Raw genomic sequence first — 25,026 nt, forward strand, 5'->3', positions numbered from 1 at the left:
TAGCTTGTCTCGATTATAAAATGCTTTAAATGAAGTGAACTGAAACTATGAGTCTTTTGAAATAATGTCACAAGGATTTCTTCAAGAAGTTGAAACTGGTTTCGTTTCTAAATTCGAAAACGTCAGGTATTAACAACGACGAACTCTCCAACGAGAGAAACTGAAAAGTTGGAAATTTTATTGTAATAATCTAACATTATTTTTTAAAAATATCCAATGTAATGTAACTTCCATCTTTTTGACTTCGTCCAAGGTTGAAGACTTGAAGATCGAAAATATCGTCTGTTGTTAGTTGATGGCGACAATGAATATTTTGAAAATATCTACACCTCTATGTTCTCTCCTGAGATCTTGCTCAGTAAGAATTTTTTTTCCTATATATAGGGCTTTTTCTAAAATTTTGTTTCTGCACGAAGTACATAGATAATTCGTTCATTTAAACATGGGAAATATCGACATGAAATTTCAATATCTTATTTATAACTTTTCTGAGTGTCCAAGTTTTATTAATGCGTTTTTGAATAGTTTTTTGTGGAGTTATCCGTGGAAAATCAATTGAAATTTGTGACAATATTGATCAGTACCGGGACTGACGAGTTTGTTTACAATTCCCATTTTCTAAGATTATAAAAAAATGTTAACTTTATTGCTAAAATCTTATCCATCTCTTACCTTGTAGCCTTTAAAATGTCATAATTTCTTTGAAACTACACTTTATTATTCTATTTGTTTTAGTATTGTATCCATAACNATTTCAATACCTTATTTATAACTTTTCTGAGTGTCCAAGTTTTATTAATGCGTTTTTGTGGAGTTATCCGTGGAAAATCAATTGAAATTTGTGACAATATTGATCAGTACCGGGACTGACGAGTTTGTTTACAATTCCCATTTTCTAAGATTATAAAAAATGTTAACTTTATTACTAAAATCTTATCCATCTCTTACTTTGTAGCCTTTGAAATATCATAATTTCTTTGAAACTACACTTTATTATTCTATTTGTTTTAGTTTTGTATCCATAACAAAGTAATTTGTTTTTGTCTCTTGATTTACTACACTGTACTCTATATGTACCTAAAACTTACCGGCACTTGTTCGCACTAGCTACTATCGCCAGAAGCATTTAAAACTTGCAATTTTTGTTTAAAAAAATTTGAAATCTTCTACCCTTTTAGTTCACTTACTTCTGTGATGTATTTTTCGGCTCTTAGGGGTCACTAATTTTTGGTGATTACTTGAATATCTTTACCAACATGGAAGTCTTCTCTTAGAATTTGTAAATTATGTTTGATTAAATTACCCATGGAAGATTTGTACCTGTACCAAATTTTGGTGCCAACCTAGGCAATGGCAAGCAAGAAATTTAAAAAGAAAAAAAAAAAAAAGCCCAGAAAAGGAGCATTGTTTGTACCACCTTTCTTCAAGGCAAAATGTATAACTTTTTAATCAATTGCTGACAAGTGCCAATATGGAAATATCCCCTTACTCATACTTACATTACTATTAAATGAAATGATTAGAGATTATTTTTTCCATTGGATATCTAATGACGAGAAAATTAATTTAGATTAAAACATATTATTGAAACATTTTGATTCTAAGTTATTCTGGGTGGAGTAAGTCTTGATTCACACTAACTCTATATTTAATAAGTTTTTAAAGCATGAAATAAGCTTAAAACTAAATTGGCATAATTGAAATATGCTTTTTGCCATATTATTTTATACAAATTCAATGAAAAATAATTTAAAACTTTCTTACTACTCTTATTCATGTTTACTCTTCCTTTTTTTTTAGTCTACTACAAAGAAGAAAGAAACTTATTTATATGCATATCCCTTTCATTGTTAGTAAAAATCCTTCATTTTAAATGAAATAAGACTTTAAAAAAATCTTATTTTGAGCAATATATTTATTTATTATATTGTATAAAAAATACTATACTTAAAAATGTTTTGAAAAAAAAAAAACATTTCAAATTGTTGATATTTTTAAAATATTGAAATGAAAGGGATATGCATATAAATATAATAATTTGCATGCATATCCTTTTTTTTATTGCTTTGTAAAAAATCTTGATGAATGAATGATATTGTATTGTACCCTGAAGAATGTATTTATTGATTATATTGTATACAAATATTTAATTCTTAACCTATTAATTTTTTAAAAAAAAAATCAATGTAAATTGAAGGCTTTTAAAAAATTACAGTTAATTTAATTTTTTTAAAAATCAGGTGATTTAAATCATGCCAACCCTGTTGTTTCTATTTTGAAAGATTATCAGAAAGGTGGAATCATAAATGTCATCTTTTAAAACTTTTCATCCATGTTATAAGATTTAAAATTATATTTACTATAAATATATTTTAAAAATTTTGATATTTTTAGGTGAGAAAAGCTCATCAACTAACAAGAGCTACTTTTGCACAAACCCTTTTAAATTTACCAGAAACAAAAGTCACAGAACTTGATAATGGGTTTAAAGTTGCAACACAGTCTTCTGATTCTGGTAGTGCTACGGTTGGTCTTTGGATTGATGCTGGAAGCCGTTTTGAATCCCCTGAAACTAATGGAGTTGGAAACTTTTTTGAAAAAATGCTTTTAAAGGTAAACTATTGTCTAACATATAAATTTAATAAATGAAAAAAAAAATGATATGAATGACATTCAAAAATTTTTATTAGTATTTTTTATTATTAAACTCAATCTGTCTTAATTTATCTGTTATAAACTATTTACATGGCTTTAACTTTTAATTAAAAATGTTGAACATAACACTGAGAGTAAATATTAAAGATCTGCTAAAATAAAACAAGCTATAAAACAAACAAATGCAAGATTTAGCTTTTAGTTTAGTAGATAGTTGCATAACAGTCAATAAAAGATGTACAAATATCTTTTTAGTTTTTTCTCCAAAACTGAATTATCATTGATAAAATATAAAGGCTGACACAAATTTCCAAAATGGACTGTTACTCATTCTTTAATTTTTCATTAAGAACTCAACACTGTCAGCTCTGACCACACACTCACATACTCTATTCTTTAATCACTAGGTAGCACTGCTACAACAGCTTATATATCTGTTATAGTGTTTATATATATATATCTGCTCTTAGGGACTTAGTGGATGGAAAATTCTAGTCTAGCCTTCTGGATGGCTGGCAGCACTCTCATCTTTCCCTCCTTCCCAGGGCTGAGGGAGTTGCTTGTCTTAGAATAATTGCTGGACATGACTACTTGCAGTCCCATCTATTTAAAATTAACCTAGTCAATTCACCTCTTTGTGTGCTCTGTAACACTTCGCCTATGACTAGGGAGCATCTATTTGATTGTCCCTCTCTTGTTGACATTCATTCCTGTGACTACTTTCATGCCCTCTCCCTATTGTATTGGACTGCTAGACGCCTTATGTCTGAGAAGACAATGGCGTGTGTAATTTAAAAAAGGAAGAAAAAAATAGCGTTCTTCAAGTTTTTATCACATAATTTTGCATTACTTTGTATAAGCTTGGGTAAAAATAAATAAATAATTATTTTATTATTTTTCCCTGTGTATCATTTCAAAGCATTTGCAATCAAGTGCAACCTTGTTTCTTTTCCCCTGGTTTAGATATTAGGCCTGGTTAGACCTGGCCTTAGATATTTCTGCAACTGAATTAAAATGTTTTTGCATTCTAAAAACCTTACTACAATTTAGTTCAATTCATAGTAGTAATTTAGTAATTAATCACAATTTAGTTTATTTACAATTTAATTGTTATACGTGGTTTTCTTTTACCATCATAACCACAATTTTACAATGTGAAATGTATAATTGAAATAAAATAAAGCAAGCACATATTAAAAAAGAAAGTGGGAATTATAAAAAAAGTGGAGTAAAAAAAGAATGTCAGTTAAATTATACTGCCTAATACTTTTTTTCAATTAACATTTTAGAATGAAGCAAAAAATCATTGATTAAAAACTTCTACGGAAAAGAAATAGAAAATTTACGTATAGTGTTTTTATGTCTTAACTTTTAGCTACCAATAGGATTAAATATGCTCTATGGTAAATTATGTTTCATGCAAAGACAAATTAAGTGCTTCTAAATACATAAAATTTTTTTAAAGAATTTTAATAAATTTTAGGGATTAATGTTGTCTAACATAATTTTAGGGTACAAAACAAAGGTCAGAAAAAGATATTGCTGCAGAAATCTCAAACTTAGGTGCACAGGTCAGTTCATACACAGATAGAGAGGAAACAGCCATTTTTGCAAAATGTCTTCCTGGAGATATAAGTAAAGGTATGAGACTATTATATTTAGAATATTTACCCTGTTTTGTTATTTGTCATATTAAGTACTAATGCGTAATATACTGATTGTTACTAAACTGATGAAACCTCTTTTCTCATTTTGGCAATGAAAAGCTGAAACAAACTAAGTTATAAGTTTGGCAGAAACAAATAGTTTAAAGTAAACTTATCTAGTTATATGAGTAAATATTTTTGTTTTAATAATGCTTATTAAATTATGCAGATAACATAGTTTAAAACTATATTTTAGGTTTAATGATATTTAACAATTTATGAAAGAGTATATTTTATCAAGGCTGATTGGTTAGAAATTTTTTGCATTAAATTATTTGCATTTTCACATTAATATTTTTATTCTTGATTTTGCTTATAAAAACTTGTAAAGATATGTTTTTAAGAATTAATTTAAAAAATAGTCATATAAAATTTTAACGGAAAAAGATAGTTTCTCCAAATGCTGAAATAAGTTTCTTAACCCTTTCAGTTTCATTTTTTCTAAAAATTGCTGTTCACATCTGTTTACAATAATCTTTACAATTTTACTGTTAATAATTTTAATTGTTTTTAAAATGGTTAAATATTTCAAGATTTTTTGACATTTTAAAGAATGGCCATTACTTTTATTACATTTAGTAGCTAGTGAGCACTGGAAAAATTTTTGAGACTTGATACCTAACCTTAAATTGGAGGTTTGCGTTACTATAAATTGGTGGTAATCTCTAACTGATGCACTCTACAAAGATAACAATTATTTTAGAGCTAGACTTTAAATAGAAATTAAGAGTAGTTTATAGGCACAGATTAAATCAATAATTTTATTTCAAATATTCAGTTTTGTTGTTCAACAATTAGAAAAATTACTCAAGTTTAATTTGTTTTTCTGTATTAGTTGATTTTAAATTTTATTCTGTTTTTGAAAGCAATTACTACTGCTAGTTTTTGAAATTTTTTTTTTTGTATAGTTATTTACCATTCTTACACAAGATAATTACAGATACAGTACAGAACCCATTATCCGGAAATCAGAAACCGGAAAACCAAAAAACCGGAATGAAATTCGATAAATTTTCCTGCCATTTTTAAAACAAATGTTTTTTTTCTCATAAGATTTTAGGATTTTTCTTTCTTTTTTGATAGATGTTTACCTTACCATCATTTTGGAAATAATCATTAGTGTATTCCTTCATCGTTTTTTCTTCTTTTTAAGATTATTTCCAAATATTTTTTTTTAGTTTGGTTTAATAATAAAAAAACTTCTTTTTGTAGCGATTCAGAAAATCGGAAAAATCAGTTATCCGGAATGGCAATGGTCCCGTTCGTTCCGGATAATCGGTTCCCTACTGTACTTCATGATTTTTAGGAAAACACCTGAGTATGGAGCGTTCTTAGATGTATAAGTTGAACATATACTCTTCTCTCTTTTTTTGCTTAAATGTATTTAATAATGCTAAAGTTATCTGTTTAGTTAAAAAATTGTAACAAATTTACAATTATTGCAGTCAGAAATTTCTTATTTTATTTCTTCAATTTTATTTATCAGAAGGTACTGTATTTTATTTATCATTTTTTAAGTGTTGTCTACCTAAACTTGTCATTTACTGATCTTGATTACCTGATCATAAATGTTATCATTACAGTACATGAGTTAATGTTTTCTAGTTGTGGATATCTTATCTGATTGCGTGCAAAACTCAAAATTTGATTCCCAACAAATGGAAGAAGTTCGAAAAGATATTTTGAATACTTTGGAAGAAGCTGAAACAGATTACAGATTAGTAACTTTTGACTATTTACATTTGACTGCATATCAAGGAACTCCACTTGGTAAATCCATCCTTGGACCCAGTGAAAATATTAAGTATGTTTCATCTAAAGATCCTAAATTCTTTTTCTTACCGAATAAAATATTCTATTTATTAAATTAATTGAACAATTTTTCTTTTTAGCCAAGAGAATATTGTTAAAAGTGTGAAATCATCTTTAACTAAATTTCTTTTTCCTTTAGAACAATTACTGCTGATGATCTGACCTTTTATGTTCGAAATAATTTTTTGTCATCTCGAATGGCCCTAGTTGGATCAGGAAGTAAGTATTAAATTATGAAATTATTAATTTAATGAATTAAGTTCAAAATATCTGTTCAAGATACAAGGGGTGATCAAATGAAAAGGTACGAAACGACACGGTGGGTACAAATGTAGACTTTATTCAAAATATACACCATAGGCCTGTGCACAGCGATCCCACTGATGAACAAGCATCAGGATTCCTTGTTTCCAGAATTCCTGTGGTCTTGACGAGACCCAGTCCTTCACAGCGTCCTTGAGTATGTCGTCCGAGTTGAAGAGCTTCCCTTTCAGGTGGACCAAACACATGGAAATCGCAGGGCGAGTAGTCCGGATTATAGGGCGGATGGTCCAACGTCTCCCACTTGAACTTGGCCAGTTCCACGTGTGTGAGACTGGCGACGTGTGGATGCGCTTTATCATGGAGCAGAACCACACTCTCCTTGAGCAGCCCCGGTCTTTTGTTCTTGATTGACCTGCGTAGGCGTCAGAGTGTCTCACAGTACGCATCGGACTTAATGGTTTTTCTGTGCTCGAGGAAATCGGATAACTCCTCGCTGCTCCTCAATCGTCGAATTTTGCAACGCGAACGCCATCCAGTCCTCATACGAACTGCGGCATCATTCGGACGCCGCTTTTGATAAGAACCTCTGCTCTCTCCTGCTCATGCGGGCACCAGCGCATGCTCCGATCCCAGTCAGAGACTCCAATCGCATCCCGAGATGTCTCGCTATGTTCTCCCATAGCGGAATATGCAAATATTTAACTGTTATGCTTTTACGTCGTTTCGTACCTTTTCATTTGATCACCCCTTGTAGTTACAATATAAGATACAGGGTGTCGTGATGGCTCAATGGGATAGTGTTCACCTTCCAATCAGCGATGGCTAGTCGATAAGAATTCTGCATCCGGCTTGCACCGACCACAGTGCTACCGTGAAATATCCTCAGTGGTAGAAGGATCATGAGTTAGAGTCCCCTTGCCGACAGGCTAACCGTGGGAGGTTCTCGTGGTCTTCCTCTCCATCTAACGCAAATGCGGGTTAATTCCATCAAACAGTCCTCCACAAAGGCAAATTTCTTCCAATACTTGATCCAGGAGTTCCCTTGTCCTCTGGATTGGGTTAAAAATTGCAAGGCTGTATGGCATTGAATATTAGTAGTCATAAACCCAAAAATATAGTTAGATGTTCAACAATGGTTATAAAATGAAATAAAATATAAGGTGCAGGGGCCGGGATAGCCTGGTTGGTAGGGCACTGATCCCATGTTCAAGAGATTGTGGGTTCGATCCCTACCGGCCGAAGACTCCCCGTGTAGTAAATGGTGACTGATGCATGTTAAATCTGTCGAGTCACAAAGTACTCCATGTTCCCATGACAAATCATACCACTGGGGGTACGAAACTAGGAGTTTCCTTGTCTTCTGGATTGGTTCAAAATTACAAGGCTACACAGTTAAACATTAGTTGTCGTAAACCCAAAAAATTGGTTTGACTGTTCAACGATGGTCATAAAATATTAGACACAGAGCCAAAGTAGCTCATTGAGGTACCTAAGTTCAAAACTCAGCCGCGGCTGGTTGATACGACCACTGTACGTACATGAAGTATCTCAGGGGTAGATGAATCATGGGTTAGAATCACCATGTCTGTATAGCCATAGAAGGTTTTCCTTTCAATGTATGCAAATGTGGGTTCTTCCATCAAAAAGTTCTCCATGAAGGCTAGTTTGTCGCAAAATTAAAATGGTATGGAGTTGACAGTGTTAGTTGTAAATGCAGAATTAGGTCGACTGTTCAACACTGGTTATAAAATTAAAATATAAAATAAAAAGTATAAGATATAGTTTTTTTCACTTGTTTTCATTTCTTAATTATTTTTTTTAAAACTTGCAATATGTTCTTTTTTTTAATTTAATGAAGTGAAAATCTTAATTTTGTTTTCTTATGCTTGCTATACAAATTTTTTTTAAGTGTTTTGTATGTAGGTTTTATTATCAATGTTATTTGAAATAGTGTTAAAATTTATAACTTTTATAAGTAAGCATGAATCACAAAATTTTCTCATTAGAATATTTTGTTTTATAACTGATTTCTTTATTTCATTAACTTCTTTTAGACATAAATCATAATGATCTCGTGAAGTTAGCTGAGAAACATTTCAGTGCTCAACCCAATACTTATACCGCAGAAATTCCTCTTGTAACTAGATGCAGATATACTGGTAGTGAGGTAAGTATTTTATTTTTAATGTTCTATTTTTTTTTTGTAGTTTAACTCTAGCTATAAGGGAGTAAATTTACATAACTTTAGTTCTAGACACTTATAAAGACGTTTTTTTATTTTTATATTATGTATTTATTTATTTTAATGTATTTTTAATTGTTTATTTCTTTCAAAAATGTGTCTGAAATTTCCTAGTTTGTTCCATAAATAGAAGAAGTAGATTATGTTTTGTTTATTAGGTTGATAGTTTCAATTTAACTGTTGAAAAGAAAATTTTTACTATCCAAAAATTTATTTTTATTATCTAAAGTAGGTATATTTCTCATTTCTTTTGATAAAATCAATGTTTCATTGCATTTTTAAAAACAACGATTGTGTGATGTCTTATTGTCTTGCAAAATTGAAACATGGTTAAATAGTGATTGCTGTAATTTTAGATAACTATGATGATTTGCCTGTAAATTATAGTTGGCATTATCTAAATTTGTCTCGTATCAACGGAGGTAGAATGTTCTTTGTTCATAGCATTCAAATGTAATTATTTCTACCGCAGTACTGCAAGTTTCACCTTTTCTGTTGAAATATTTAGCTCTGTGTTAACTTCTCTATGTTCAACCAATAAATTAAGCAGTAAATAATTTTCAATATTAGCTGCAACTGATGCTCTTAGCTTCATTATCATTGTTTAAAATTTTTTTATTATAGGTTCGAGATCGAGATGATTGGTTACCTTTTGCTCATGTAGCTGTTGCTATTGACACTTGTGGTCATGATTCAAAGGATATTTATCCATTGCTTTTGGCAAAAACGGTAAGTAAAATTAAATTACATTCCTATTTTAAATTCTTAATATCTGTAAATAAATTGGAAACTTCTGACTTTATATTCAGTTTTGTAATTTAATGTTGCAATAAAGCGTTTCATTTCAAAAATGAAAGTCAGAGATATTTAAATTTCTTTTACTTTCTATCTTAATAATGTACAAAATTGTACTCTATTTACTTGCCAGCTTAGGTTAGCTTTTATTGAACTCTGCATAATAAAATACATTAAAAATACCTCATTTCTCTTAATAGCAATCTCATATACATAAATAAGTATTATTTAAAGTATGTATAGTTTTTCATAATATTCTAATAACTTAACTATAAGTTTAGGGAACTTAGCTTTGGTATCATTCAGTGTAGCATAAAAGGGGAAGAAAAATATGGGATTAGGGTTTGTTCTGTGAAATATTTTATAGTTTTAAAGCAGTTACTGCTTTAGGGGTTCAACTATTTATCATAAACCTAAACCGAAACTTAAAACCAAAAATTATTTCCTCTATTTCTGTATTGAGTTGGTTTTTTTCCCCTCGACATCAAAACTGATTTGGGCAAGAAATGTTTGAAAAATAAAGAAATTGTTTGAGAGTGTCAATATCTGATTTAAAGTCTATATTTTTTACTTTTAAATGTGACATTTTTTCTGTGTTCATACAAAATTTTAATTAATTATTTTTTGTTTTATAATCTTTCTGTCTGAATTCTTTACCAATATGGAGAATCTAGCATTATTTTAAGCTGTTTAATAGTTTGGCAATAAGCAATCTTTTGTATCAAGATTTGCAGGAGACAAGAAGTTTAAAATATTTTGATGTCATTTATGAAATTAGCTTTCAATAATAGCAATGGGAATGAAACAAGCTGAACAAGAGTTGTTTTGCACCAAACTGTGAAAATAATAATTGTTGTAATCAATCAGGAAGTAAGATTATTTTATCTAAATAATAATACTGCTATGTAGAATTTAATTATCTATCAATTTTCAGCTGAGTGTAAAGAATAACAAGTTTTCTGAAGCTAAAAAAAATTGAGCAAATGTGCTGTATATCCCTTCATTAATGTTGTATTTGTGAGTAGAATGGCACATTATTCTAAGGAGTTTTGTTTGTAAGATTCAATTAATACTGCCATTCATGTGATATTTTCATATTTTTTTTAAATGTCATAAAATTTAAAACTTGTGAAACATGCTAAAAATTTAGAATCAATCTATAAAAAAATGAATGACTTGCTATCATTTTGCTCATTATAACTATTCATATTTAAACTTTAAATTATTTTTTAATTGGGCTCTTGTACAACAGTATAATTATTACAAGTGGCTTGTATTATCTTTTATCATATTTTATAATTTTGTAATTTTTCTTTTTTAATTAGATAGTTGGCAGTTGGGATAAAACAAGTTCAATTGGAGATGTAAGTTTTATAATTATTATCAATTTTAATATTGAGGAAATATTATTTTTTGGATGATTAACCTTGTTTTCTTCTTTGTAGCATACCGTTCATAAGTTGGTTAATAATATTCACAAAGAGAAGCGATGCCATAGTTTTGAAACTTTTCATATAACATATAGAGATACTGGTTTGTGGTATGTATTCTAAGGAACTCCGTTAAATTCTATTCTGTTAAACTCTTCTACTTTCTTACTTCTCTTTTTTTTACCTGTATGCATATAAATTAATTTAAGAAGATGTTAACACACTAATAGAAGGAATGATTGTGTTCTGCAACTTTCTTTAGTACCCTGTACACAGAGTTCCCTTTTGGAAAAGGGCACTTTGAATTTTGAAACGGCACCTCTTTTACAGCGTAAAAATTTATCAAATTGTGTAGTATTATGTAATAACTGAATTTGATCTTCAACAATTTTTAAATTACCCTCTTATACTATTTTATGCATATGCAGTGTAACGTCCCGTATTCGAACGTCCCTTTTCTGGAAGGGTTGATTTTCCTCACACTTTTTAACTATCAAAATAAACAAACATCTCTTCATCTTCCCCTCTCTTAAAAAAAATGTCTTTTGACATGTTTTTTCCTTTTCTAGCTTCTAGTGATTTATGCATTGAACCCATAAATCACCAGAAAGGGGAATAAAAGATCTACCACAGGGATGCCACAGGCGACTAAAATGCAACTATTTTTGGCATGAGGTGACTATGGCAATTTTTTTGCCTGAAAAAGCTAAAAAAGCAACTATTTTAAAGAAAAGGAGACTATTGGGATACTTTTCTGTACTCCTAGAGATGTTTTTTATTTTTTCAAGCATAAATTGGTGAAAAATCTGCGTCCCGCTAAATAGTTCCTGAACACACTGAAATTTTTTTTCTTAAAAAATAAGAAATGTTAAAAATTTTGAATTGCAAATTTGAGTCTTCACTTTTTAATTCGTTCAATCTGCACAAATTCCATTGTAAGTCTGTTTCATTTCTCGATCACCTTTTCAATGATTATTGCTGCAAAATTCTGCATGATTTTTTTTATTTTTAAAAAAAACAAAACAATTTTTTAACGGTATTACAATGCATGAATTTCGAATTTTAGTAATCACTTTTAATATATATATAAACATTTATATGAAAATTATCATATTTGCCACCAACTTGACTGAATGGATCATAATATATGACAATTAAGTCATTAACAAAATTTTAGTCATATTTTTTGATGAAGTTTTGTTCTTACTAGACAACTATTTTCCTAGTTTTTGGCTACTATTTTCATGCTTTAGGCAACTAAAAGCAACTATTTTGTTCATTTTTTTCTTTCTCAACCCTGTACCGTGACCGTTAGTGAGGCTCCTCCTCTGGAATGTAGGAAAGGAGGGAGATTTGTTTTCATAATATCACAACTGAGTCCCCTCCCCCTTTCTTTTTTATGCAGCTGGCTAGTGAAAAATGCACTTCCTGGAGCCTTTTTCTTAGAGTGTTAGGGAAAGAAGAAATATTGTGGAAAAGGGTAAACACATCGAACGTTAATGTGGAGGGGAAGAGCATGCCGCTCTTTTACGCTTGATTGATAGCCAATGATCACAGAGATAATAAGACTGTCACTTCCCCGCCCTCAACTTGAATGGCAAATAAGGAGGAAATGAATTTTTCTCCTCCACCTACCTACCTTAATGAATGACGGGAATCTCTCCCTCTTGCTTGAATCGTTCAAGTTCAAAGTGGCGGAGAGAGCAATTAATATTTTCATAACTCAAATTTTTTTCGTTTTCTATACTTTAAGCAATAATAATTTTTTTCTAATATTTTGTGTTTGATTGATTAGATATCATTATAATACTAAAACATTATTGCCCAAAAAATAATGTTTATTTTTGCTTCTAAGATTCAGATTGTCTTAAGCTTTGTTTACCTTGGGGGTCTATTATACGGAAAAATCTAATATCCGGACTTCCGGAAGTCACACAGATTCCGGATATGCGACTTTCCACTGTATTTCAAAAAGTTATTCTCACACATTATCTTTTTTTTTTATCTCACACATTATCTTCTGAGAAAAATTTGTAGTTTTTAAAAAATAATTAAAGACACGCTAATAGACAATTTCTGAGCATAAATCTTTTTTCTAAATAAAGTAAACTAAAAAAAATGATTAATTGATAAACAATTTGAAAGTTTTTTTTTTATAATTTAAACTGAAAATTCTGTAGAAAAGAACATTTAAAATAGCATTTTTTTTTTTTAAAAAAAAGCATTATTTAAAAACTAATTTTACAATTTAAAATCACTTAAAAAATTCGTTAATTATACCTCCCTTGAAGAAAAAGTGGAACTTATAAAAATTTAACCAGTTAAGAATAATCCTAACAAAGAAAATATTAGTAATCAGAATTAAACCTATAAACACAGATGATTTTACTAAAATGTAATTATTATTTAAGCAGTAAGTTATTATTTAAAAAAAATGGAATGAGTAAAAAGGCAAGTGTTTTTAAGGGATGATGGATTTCAAAAGATTTCTTAAACTCTATTAAAATATTTTAATGCTTTTCCCAGAATTTTTTTTCTAATCTTAATCATATAGGGGGAAAGCTGCTAAGATAACTTAATGAGATATTTTTTAATGTTATTTTTAATGTTTTGCTAAAATTTTTGTAAATATAATTTTTATTGTCAGTTTTGTTTATTAGTTATTTTTGAAAATAAAAACTGCTAAAGCTTGGCTTCTTATACTGTTTCTCAGTCTATTCTGTTTTCAATATTTACTAACAAATAAAACTAGTTCAAATTTGTAATAAAAATGTCTTAAGTATTATCTTAAACTAAGATGGTATTATTTAGGACAAAAATAATGTATGGTACTTTTTAAGCAGTATGATAATTATATACCCTTTAAAACAGCTGAGTGTTTAGAGATGGGCTTAAAAATTGTTTAACTTTGACAAGTTTTTAATTAGTTTAATCACTAAAATAACATTTTTGAAATAGTGTTTAGTGAATAGTGTGTCATTTTGTAAAATTTATGTTTAGTTTTGTGCTAAGGTTTATGTAATTTAAATACAGTTTGGAATTTCATTGCAAATTATTAGAATAATATCAAGCTGTTATGTTTTATAAAAGTTTTAATTCTTTTATAATTGTTTTTACAAGTTTTCTTTTTAAAATATTAAAAATTTGCTAAGAATTTTTTTAAATGTATTTTATATAATGTATTTTGTCAGAGTGGATAGTTTTTAGTCAAATAGCATAAAATCTGTAGATCTCCATTGTAATCTAGAACCACAAAAAATAAATATATAATTGCATGCATTTTGTCTGGTAAGTATTATAGTATATTTTTAATATCAAAACTTATTTTTTAAATCACTTATAATTATTGGTCCAATATTTGTATTTATTACATAATAAATTAGTGATGCTTTAATAAACTAATGGAATATTCACCTTTCCCCCTTTGCTTATATAGCTTTTTATACTCATTATTTTTATTACCTAGGGGATGCTACTTTGTTATGGATAAGATGGTACTTGACGATTTCATGTTCAATTTGCAAAATGAATGGTAAGTAAAGAGTAAATAATTTTTTTTTATAACTTGAATGTTAAAATCTTTTATTTCAATGCAGAATGTCGCATTCAATTACCCTTTTGACGTTTATACAACTTGATAATTTTTTTATTTGTATTGAGTAGGTGTAACGTGCCTAAAAAGAATTGAATGCTATTGCTTATTTCGTGTGCTTACTAATTTATGTTATAATATTTTATTTATTTATTGCTCTACTGTTGTAGTAAATACAATCTGTAAAATATGTTCTGTCCAGTAAGATATGAAACTTTTACTTGAACTATAGATAAGAAACATTTGATTTCAATTGTAGATTTGAAACTTTTGATTTAAACTGCAAATTTGGCATTATACAGTGTTTTTAGTTGTCTTGATATTTCTGTTGAAAAATATTTTGTCCTTTATTTTAGTCCTATTCCTTGATATTCCCAATTTTTGTATTCATCGCTTCCCATTTTAAAGAATACAATTGCAGATTTTTTAAAATATAGATATGAAAAATTGAAATATTTGACTCATTGATCCAACGTTTTTTTATTTTAATTAATAATGATTGTACTAATTACATTCCTTGTTCAGACATGAACTGGGGGATGCAACTTTATTTTGTTCAATATTTTCAATGAATCCGCCTTACCTGCTGCATACCCTCCAACTGCTATGGAATTTCCGTAGTTGCTACGAAATTGGAGGTAAACTACGGAGCTACAGGTGAATAGTAAAATACTACGGATTAAGGGAAAGCGCCTGTCTGATCTATCCGCTTCCGCTGTTGTCGTCTCTCAAGCGTGGTGACGTCACAAATTGCGTATCGCCGAAAATGACGTCATGAATTGTTAGCCTTGGTCGGGAGAAACCACGTAATTATGAAGGGTTACTCATCGGCGGCGCCATTGTAATCTGCCAGAATGCAGCTGTTCTTTGAGAAACTGCGTTAGTTTTTTGCTTTATACCGTGTGAAGTGAAGTGACTTCAATAAAAAATTTTGAAAACAACTTTGAATTTTGCTGCTCTGATGTTAAAAGTTTTTGTTTGATATTTTAGATTATTTTTCATCCAGCTTTTATCGCGTTAGTTTTTAAGTTGTGTATTTATTAAATTTTATTGTGATGGATCGTTATATGAAAAGATCTAATCAGGATCGGGAAGTTTCTAATGACGATGGATTACGAAAGAAAAGGAAGAATAATCAAAAGCTTCGAGAGGAATATACTAAAAAGTTTCCTTGTTTAGTATCGGGAAAAGAAGGCTTTGGGAAATGCACTATTTGTAGTTCGGAATTTTCTATTGTCCACGGTGGACTGGATGATTGTCGCAGACACGTGATCGGTCCTAAACATTGTGCTACTGCAAAAGCACAGGTGCATCAGCAACCTATTAACAATTTTTATTCTTCAAAATTAGAAGAAAATGGTGTGATTAAAGCTGAAGTATTGTTCGTACGGTTTTTAATTGAGCACAACATTTCTCTATCTGCTTCCGATCATTCTGGCGCCTTATTTAAAAAAATGCTCCCAGATTCCGACATTGCAAAAAAGTATGGGTGTGGACATACCAAGACCCAGGCAATAACTGTTTCCACAGCTGAGGGGATAGAATACTCTAAGTAAGCTCAGAACATCATTATTTTCTCTTTCCACTGACGGAAGCAATGACATATTAGATAAAAAGCTATATCCTTTAATTTTTAATTATTATGATGAAGAAAAAGGACAAATCGTATCATCACTGGTTTCTTTATCTGAATCAACTAACAACACTGGTGAGGGAATTTTTCAACTTCTTGATGGAGAGTTTAAAAAATATCTACTGAAGTGGGAGAGTTGCATAGCATTCAGTTCTGATAATGCTAACACAATGGCTGGATGTAATAAAGGTGTTTTGAGCTATATAAAACAGAAGCAACCAAATATAAAATTCATTGGATGCCCTTGTCATTTGGTTCATCTAGCAGCTAAAAAGGCTACAGCCTCATTGCCCGTTGATGTGGAGAATTTGGTGATAAAAGTTTTTTACTACCTTGAAAAGAGTAGTAAAAGAAAGTATGAATTTAAAAACTGTCAGATAGAATGTGATGTGAAACTTCACAAGATTTTAAAACATGTTTCAACTCGGTGGTTAAGTTTAGAAAATTCTCTAAAGAGACTAGTTGAGCAGTGGGACCCATTGCTAATTTTTTTTTCACAATCTGATGTTAAAGAGAATGCTACCTCAGAAAAAATAAAAGAGTTACTTAAATCAAACAAAACAAAGATATATTGTGTTTTTGTTACATCGATATTGCCTGTATTCACCAAGGTAAATGTTGCCCTGCAAAAAGAGCAACCTTCTATCCATACTTTGTGTGATGATTTAATGAGCTTATATTATGAGCTTATATTATGAGCTTCTTGTACGATTTGTTTCGCCTTCTACCATAAGCTAATCCAAGTCTTCTCTGTTACAAGTGAAATTTCAGAAACGTAAGTATCAAAAACCTGATGAGTCTCTTATAATAGGATCAAGTGCTAGATCTATTTTGAGTAATCTGACGCCAGAAGATACAACTGAGTTCTTTTTGTCACTGCATGTGAATATATTCTCAAAAAGTTTCCTTTAGAGGATGATTTTCTTAAGCATGCTTCTGTGGCAAACATTTTGAAGAGGCAGAATGCAAATTTTGCGTCTCTTAAGTATTTTTATGATTTGTTTAATTGTGGTATTGACATTGATCAACTTGAGTTAGAATTTGCCTTTTATCAGGCAGACAATTTTCCTTCTGAAATTTTAAATCATACCAGAGTAGATGAGGCATGGCATAAAATTAGCCAGTTAAAGGATAACAATGGAATAAAGAGATATGTGGCTTTGCCAAAAATAATACTTTCAATTCTGTCAATTCCCCGTAGTAATGCTGGATCTGAGAGAATTTTTAGCATGATTCGTAAAAATCAAACTGATAATCGCTCGAGTCTGAGTACCAAAACATTAGAATCAATTCTAATCACTAAATTAAGTATGGAAGTTTGTTACAATGCACAATTTACTGAGGATGAGTTAAAAAGAGCAAAAAATGCTTGTTATTCATCACTGAAAAAGCATAGAGCGGTTTAGATACTGTGTTTCTGTAATTAAGGGTATTTTTAATTAAAATCAGATTTGCTTATAGATTAGATTTCTTAATTAATGCTTTTACTTTTTAATTATAATAGATAATTCGAAGATTTGAAACAATTTAGCTATTGGTTAATGTCTATACAAATTCATTCCTCTTAAAGAATAAATTTTAATGTGTAAGCTTTAGATGATATAAGTTTTTAAATATTGTTTTCTAATTCTGAAAGTTTTATTAGGAAGAAACTCATTTATATAATCCATTTTTCTTTCAATAAATTGGTATTAAATTGTTTTCTTGATTTAATAGCTTTAAAATTTGGTGTAAAAAATATTTAATAGGAAACATCTTAGAATCTGACCTTCCTAAATAAAATAAGTAAAAAAATTTTTGGTAACAATTGAATGAATGTAGAGAAAAAGTTGTGGAGAGTTCACTTTTTGCATTTTTCTGAGATGTTATATTATTTTTCTTTGAAATTTGTATAAATGTACAATAAACTTTCATTTGCAATTTAATAATTTTATATCCTTAGAAAAGTTTACCAACCTGTATGTGAATTAAAATTGTACTATCTAAATAACATGATTTTTTAAAAGTCTATGGCATTTTAATTTTTTAAAAAATTTCTCAATATGAAATAACATTTTACGCTTGCTTCAAAATCTATTTTCGTATATTTATCAACTGCTTTTTGAAATTATAAGTCAATATAATTAAGTATCAATATGAGCATAGCAAGACGCCCGGTGGCTGAGCGGTAGCGCTTCGCGCTGTCGTGCCACAGGTCCCTGGTTCGATCCTCGGTCCGGGCAAGGTTGACTCAGCCTTTCATCCCTTCAGTGGGTCGATAAATGAGTACCAAGCATGCTTGGGAACTAAACACTGGGGGTTCCGCGTTCGGCTGACCACCTGACCGGAACATCTGCTCCTGCACCCCAGAGCCCAAGGTCAAGAAAACTGAGATGGGCACAGTAGGCCTTGGCCCTCTGTGCCCATCTCATCTGTGCCCACTGTGCCCTTGGCATAGCAAATATTGCGGGATGCCGTAAATGTGTGTTGCGCGAGTGCTACTGATGGCTAGGTAGGCAAAGTTGGAGGGTATGTTGCTGCATTCTATGAAAGAAAAAAAAAACCCTATTAGCAATTTATATTATCAAATTTTTATGGTAATGAATTCAAGGGTCATATACTTATTTATTGTTTTCATCAAATGCAGTAACAAATCTTGTAGGGTGGACTTTTATAGTTTCATACTTATTAATTTATCTTTTTTACGGGATTTTACAAATAATCTATTTTGATCAACCAGATCATATAATTTCAAATCACATTGTAATAAGGTCATATAATTTTTAAATGACAAATTGAGCGATCATCCACGAAAAGTACTTTTCTACACAAATGTAAAGTGGCATATTAATTGTGTTTCCATTTTGAGATTATTGAAATCCTACTATAAAAGTATTTAATTATTTACATTTTGAACCCAATCACAAGTTTTAGTCATATATTGGTTAGAGGAAATATTAGTTTATTGATACTAGTTTTATACAGTACTATATAAAAATTTCTATGCATTGATTTGAATTTATGAGTTGTTCAGTATTAATAAAATTAAAATGGAAAGCTTTCTGTTCAAAATAAAGTAATTCTGAAATTATTCCTTTACTTAAGTTGAGTAAATTATACTTTTATTTAGTTTGCCTTTTTGTCATATATATGTTTACTGTTACAAAAAATGTTCTGATTTTTGAGAAAAATGATATAATTTTTTTCTTCTTTCGGCCATTACAAAGCTTGACTCAATAAAAACATGATAATTCTCGTTTTATTAGATGGATTTAATAATAATAAGCTTAACCAATTTTTAATCTTATTTGATTATCAGTTCTAACATGCAGTGAACGTAGTTTGATCCCCAGAGGTTAAAGTTCTTTAGAATTCAATATTTTGTGTAAAAATACTCCACCAGAAAATATTGTCATTAATTCCATTTTTTTTCTTTATAGAATTTCTAAATACCTTTTAAAAATGTAATGAAAAATATAATTTAATTTAAATCTGTGATAAGATTTTAATTTGCATATTTTGTCTGAGTTGAAAATTTTAAAGTGGGCTATCCTTAAAATGCATGACAACAAAATATATCGATTTAATTGAGCTAAAGTTAACTGCGCACACACACCCCTGATTGTAACTCATAAGCTTTATTTAGGTATAGTAGATATGTTGAAATTAGATTTTTCATTGCCAATTTCTTTCTTTCTTTAGGATGAGGTTATGTATAAGCATGACTGAATCAGATTTACAAATTGCCAAGAATGCATTGAAAGTTAATTTAATTGAGTCTCTAGATGGTACGACAGCAACCTGTAAAGACATTGGCAGGTAAGCATGAACTAAATAAGTTAATATTACCCAAACTGTTGTTGACTGATGACAAGTTAACTTGTAATTGCACTTGCAGTGTTGAGTTATATCAATCAACAATATTTGGGCATGAAATCAATATTTAGAATATTTTACTTAACTTCCCTATTCAATTCCAAAATAATAGCCAGTAACATGACATAGTTTTTGTGCAAAATTGCCAGTCTAAAAAGTGTTAATATTTATTCCATCCAATGAGAGCAGAATGAAGTAATAAAAATTATTTTATAAAACATAAGTATAATTTTTGCATTTAAGAATTCTGTATTTTACATAATATTTTTTTTTTTTTTAAATATTGTGCTTGTAATAAAGTTTAAGGGAAAAAAGATGCACATTTTTAGCTAAGCAACAGGGTTGCCACTCTACATGGAGAACAGGGAAAACCTGGAAAATACAGGGAATTTAAAAATCACCTAAAATAACAGGGAAAATGCAGGGAATTTTGATTTTTTCCTTGCAAACTGGGAAAATACGGGGAATTTTGTTTCTTATTTTGGTCTTTTAAAAAATGGTACCCACTCAAAGCGTAATCTATGGGATATTTAGCCATGATATTTCAGCTATACTAAACTATTTCACTTACTATAACATTATTTAAATATGTTCAGCTGTTTTCCCACCAATTAAAACTAATAAATATAGTTAGCCCTATATAGCTCACAAAAGAGCACAGTAATTGTTGTTTCCTTTTAATATATTGTGTATAATAGTACAGGGAATTTTTTTTCCAGATTGAGTGGCAACCCTGAGCAACTAACATATTGGGGAAAAAATATGTGTTGCTTATTAGTTTTAACCTTTAAATTGTTACAAGGGTATCAAAAGCCAAGCAATTTTAGATTTTTCTTGTTAAAAATTTAAAAAAAATAATTATAGACAATACCTCTAAGCATATTTATCTAAGTGACAAGTTCATTTCATTTTGATCAATTAATTCCATCGTTCAAATTCAAAAACAAATTTTGCTAAGAGATTTTAGTGATCATAAAGGAGCTTTAATGTGCGATACTTTCAATTCATCATATTTATCAAATAATATTTGTGTTAACATATCTAATTGTGTTTCTAGAATACACTATCATATTATTAATCTCTCTTTTGTGAATTGAATATCACAAATTATATTTAAAAAAGATGCTCTCACTTATCCAACCCTGATTTTTTTTAATACTAAAAGTACTGTTATCATCTTTGCTTTAAAATTACTAGATTAATATATTTTCCTAATTATTTAGTGTTTATTAACATCAAAATAGCTTTTTTTGTCCAGTTTTATCTTAAAGTGCAATAAAAATAATCTAAATAAGTTATTAAATTCTTATTAATCATATTTCATTTTTAATTATTTGAAGAATAAAAAATGAATTTCTAGTCTGATTAGTTTTTGTAAACATTAAATTAGTTTAGTTTGAATAAAGATTGATTTCAAGCATGTTACATTTAACAAATTTTTTTTTTACAGATAGAATTAGTTATGTTACTGCACAATTAACCCTTTTCCTGCCGTGAGTGTATATATACGCTAAGCAGATGCTTTAACTGCCTCCAGCATATATATACGCCTTTCTGAAGTATGCATTGCTATCTGCTGCAATCAGTAAAACTACTACCACACCATTGGATACAATAGAATGACCTTGAGAGTGTTTTCAAAGGATTTCTGATGAGGGTAGGGGGGCAGGGGAAGTTTCAGGAAATTAAATTACAGCCGTGCAGTTATTGCTTGTGTTTCTTTTGAGTTGTATGAGCTTCTTTACTTCCTTTCGCTTTCCTTTTTGTCTCCTAGTGTTATAAAAGTTTTTATTTTTTGTGCAAATATGCCTGAAAGTGAATTAGATGACTATCTTCGGGGTCAGAAACTTCGAATGTGACATAACTTCAGGTGAAGAGGGCTCTAATTGCGATTAAATTTTTTTATTATTATACTGTTATACTTTAAATTTTGCATTTCGTTTTTTCTTGTTTTAAAAGTAAACAGTTTTTCCTCTTCTTTTTCTCCAATACAAACCAAAACTATGCACACCTCTGTGGAACCCAGTGGTGGCACTGGGGGATGAATCTTTAGATTTTCCTCGGAAGGCAAGGGGTCAAACAAAAAAATTATAAAACATCAATGTTTTTAATTAAAACAATTTATAATCTACATTTTTGATATCTTGTTTTGCATTTTATTTTCATAACATAGGAATATGCTTAAAAATACTTTATTTTTGCAGAAGTGTTCTTCATTACAAGAGCCATGTACCATTGTCTGAAAAGATTGAACATATTGAGGTATACTTTTTATTTATTTTTTTTAGTGACTGGAAATTAAAATTATGCAAAATATTACTAAACTAATTATATTTTTTAGTCTGTGTCATTGAAACATATGAAAGATGTCTGTTCAAAATATATTTATAATAGATGTCCAGCAATTGCTGCTGTGGGTAAGTAATTTGTGTTTTCTTTTTCCACTATCTACTTAGATTATTAGCCTTTTAAATTTTGTCTTACATATTTTTCATTAATCATTCTAATTTTTTTTGTAAGGTATTAGAAATATCTCAGTGATACTATTATTCAATAGGTTTTTATATTTTCCCCTGCTCATAAATTAAATCAACCTTAATGAAATGTTTTGCTGTCATTGAGTGATCTTTTAAGCTTTACTATTTATTTAATTGTAATGAATGAATGAATGAAAATACTTTCCCAGCAAACATAGCATACATAAAGGCATTGCTTTTAAGCTATTTGATAAATGTGTATGCCACTTACATTTAAATACAAAAAAATATATTTTAATTATTTAGTTAACGGTGTCAATTAATTGCAGAAGCTTCACTGAACACTTTTTCGATCAAAAATATTTATTTTAATAGAAAAGTAAATCCATATGTTAAACATAGATTGAATAAAATCTTTATGTAAATTGACTTTTTAAACTTACTTCAATAACATTAAGAAATTAATCACTGGGATTCATTTTAAGTCCCAGGGCTTGTAATTCATCAACAGAAATAAGCCTGCCTCAGGCTATGTCTAAGTAAATATAATTATAAAATCAAAATGCATATTGAGTCAGCATGCATAAAAATCTTTATAAACTTTATTAGATAAAGAAAGACTGAATATTTATGAGCAGCTGGCACCAAAAGATTCACGTAACTTATGAGTCGTCCTCCCATAACAAGTTAATAGTATATTATCAATATTTTTTATGAAAATAAAAAGAAAATTCTAAAAGTTTAAAATTTTTTTAAAAATAAACATTGCATTTTTCAGATTTTATAATAATGATTATTATTTCTCAATAATGAAAGATGTGGATGTCTTAGCAAAATAGTAGTTGAAAACGATGAAAGGCTGGAATGATTTTAACAAAAAAAAAAAATAACATCAGAGGATTTGCACAATTAAAAGAAATCATGTTTCGATAATTGAGAGGTTCAACAACAGTTTTATTCTCAATTATTTGCAGTCACATCAGGTTTCATCGTGTCACTAAACATATATCTGTGCTTGATGAGTCACAATTGAAGAAACATGGGAAAATATTACAGTAATTTCCCATGCTACTCAAACAGTCATTTTCACGGCAATGGCTGTTTACTTAAAATCAGAAGAAAATGGTCTTCATGCTAGCTTGCACTAATCGATGTTTGATTGGGAGAATCACTATTGGGAACAATGCTCTTTATTGCTGGTGTAAAGGTCTATGTACATATAGCAAGTAAATCTTAATTTCCAATGTTTTGGAAAAAATGCCAATCCAAACATCAAATCAGTGCTGAACACATTGATATTTTTCAATGCATCACACAGTCCTTTTCATTGATGTACTAATAGCTTTAAAATGTTTTTAATAATTAAATTAAAATCAATTGACTTGTTAAACACTTATATTTTTTATAATGTGTTTCATATAATAGTAAATATTTTTTCATTTCTTTTTTAGGTCCCATTGAAGCATTGACAGATTATAACAGGGTTCGATCTAATATGTATTGGCTAAGATATTAATTTATAAGTTGTGAAATATAAAAACCCAATCTTGAAGATTTTTATAGACAGTTAGATGTATACACATTAATTGTGCTTTACAAAATCACTCAAAATCAGAATGTAAAAATTTGGTTCAACATGATTATGATGGTATTCCTTTCAGAAAGAGAAATAAAGTGTTTTATTTATATTCCAATGTCTCTTTACATTGATTCAAAAACCAATATTGGAAGAAATAGCTAATATGAGCTTTAAAATTCAAAAGCGGTGTCAATTTTTTGAAGCTAATAAACTGCTTTTAAATTTTACATTAATCAGCAATTTAAACATTAATACCATTATTCAAAACTTGTATAAATTACTAATTCAAAATAGTTTTTACATTCTTAAAATAAAAAGTTTTGAAACTTAATTGTATAAGTGACACTCTTTAAAAAAATTATTAATAGTTTCATTTACTCATATAGATTGGTCTTTTGTGTTGATATGCATAATTTTAGGGTTTTAACTTAAAGAGCATCTTAAAATTTAAAAAAAAAATCTATGAGCAATGGAGAAGTATTAATAATTAACATGTTAGTTAAATGTTTTTTGTTACAAATTTTAGATGTTGCAGAACACATTTAATTGAGGAGATTTACATTTTTAACTATATGATTGTTCACACAATTTTCTTACTGACTATCCAAGAACTTGTTTAAATGGACTTATAGTGTTAGCAAGAGTCTAAGTAACCAATTAAAAAAAAAGAAGAAGGATTTTGTTAGAAAAATTAGTTTTTTTTGAGATAACTACTACATTATGCATTCAACACGGTTTTAAGAGTTAAGAAATTTTATTTACTGTATCAAAGGACAAGTAATTAAAAGATTTCAGTATATTTTCACGGGTATGTTTCCACGCCCCTATTTGATTTTTAATAATAAAAAAAACTTAAAAATGCATGAGACACTAAATTTAAACAATAAAATATCTAAAAATGCAATGAAGCTCCATATTAAAGTTTTATGTTTTCATAAGTAGGTTAAATACTAATTATTTACCATAAGTAGAGTATTATTCTAAAT

General features: G+C 29.2%; 1 protein-coding gene across 1 annotated transcript; it reads left to right on the plus strand.

Annotated features, from left to right (window-relative positions):
* The first annotated feature begins 60 nt into the window (after positions 1-60).
* LOC107453750 (cytochrome b-c1 complex subunit 1, mitochondrial) lies at positions 61-24,149 on the plus strand. The gene is made up of 14 exons (XM_043047483.2): positions 61-358; positions 2,395-2,613; positions 4,167-4,296; positions 5,967-6,165; positions 6,313-6,392; positions 8,492-8,604; positions 9,304-9,408; positions 10,800-10,838; positions 10,920-11,014; positions 14,371-14,436; positions 19,811-19,927; positions 22,189-22,246; positions 22,326-22,401; positions 23,913-24,149. The coding sequence occupies exons 1-14, from the start codon at positions 296-298 to the stop codon at positions 23,975-23,977; spliced, it is 1,425 nt and encodes a 474-aa protein (XP_042903417.1). The 5' UTR covers positions 61-295; the 3' UTR covers positions 23,978-24,149.
* The last annotated feature ends 877 nt before the right edge of the window (positions 24,150-25,026 follow it).

The sequence above is a fragment of the Parasteatoda tepidariorum genome, chromosome 1, assembly GCF_043381705.1.
Source record: "Parasteatoda tepidariorum isolate YZ-2023 chromosome 1, CAS_Ptep_4.0, whole genome shotgun sequence".
In the NCBI taxonomy this organism is placed as follows: domain Eukaryota; kingdom Metazoa; phylum Arthropoda; class Arachnida; order Araneae; family Theridiidae; genus Parasteatoda; species Parasteatoda tepidariorum.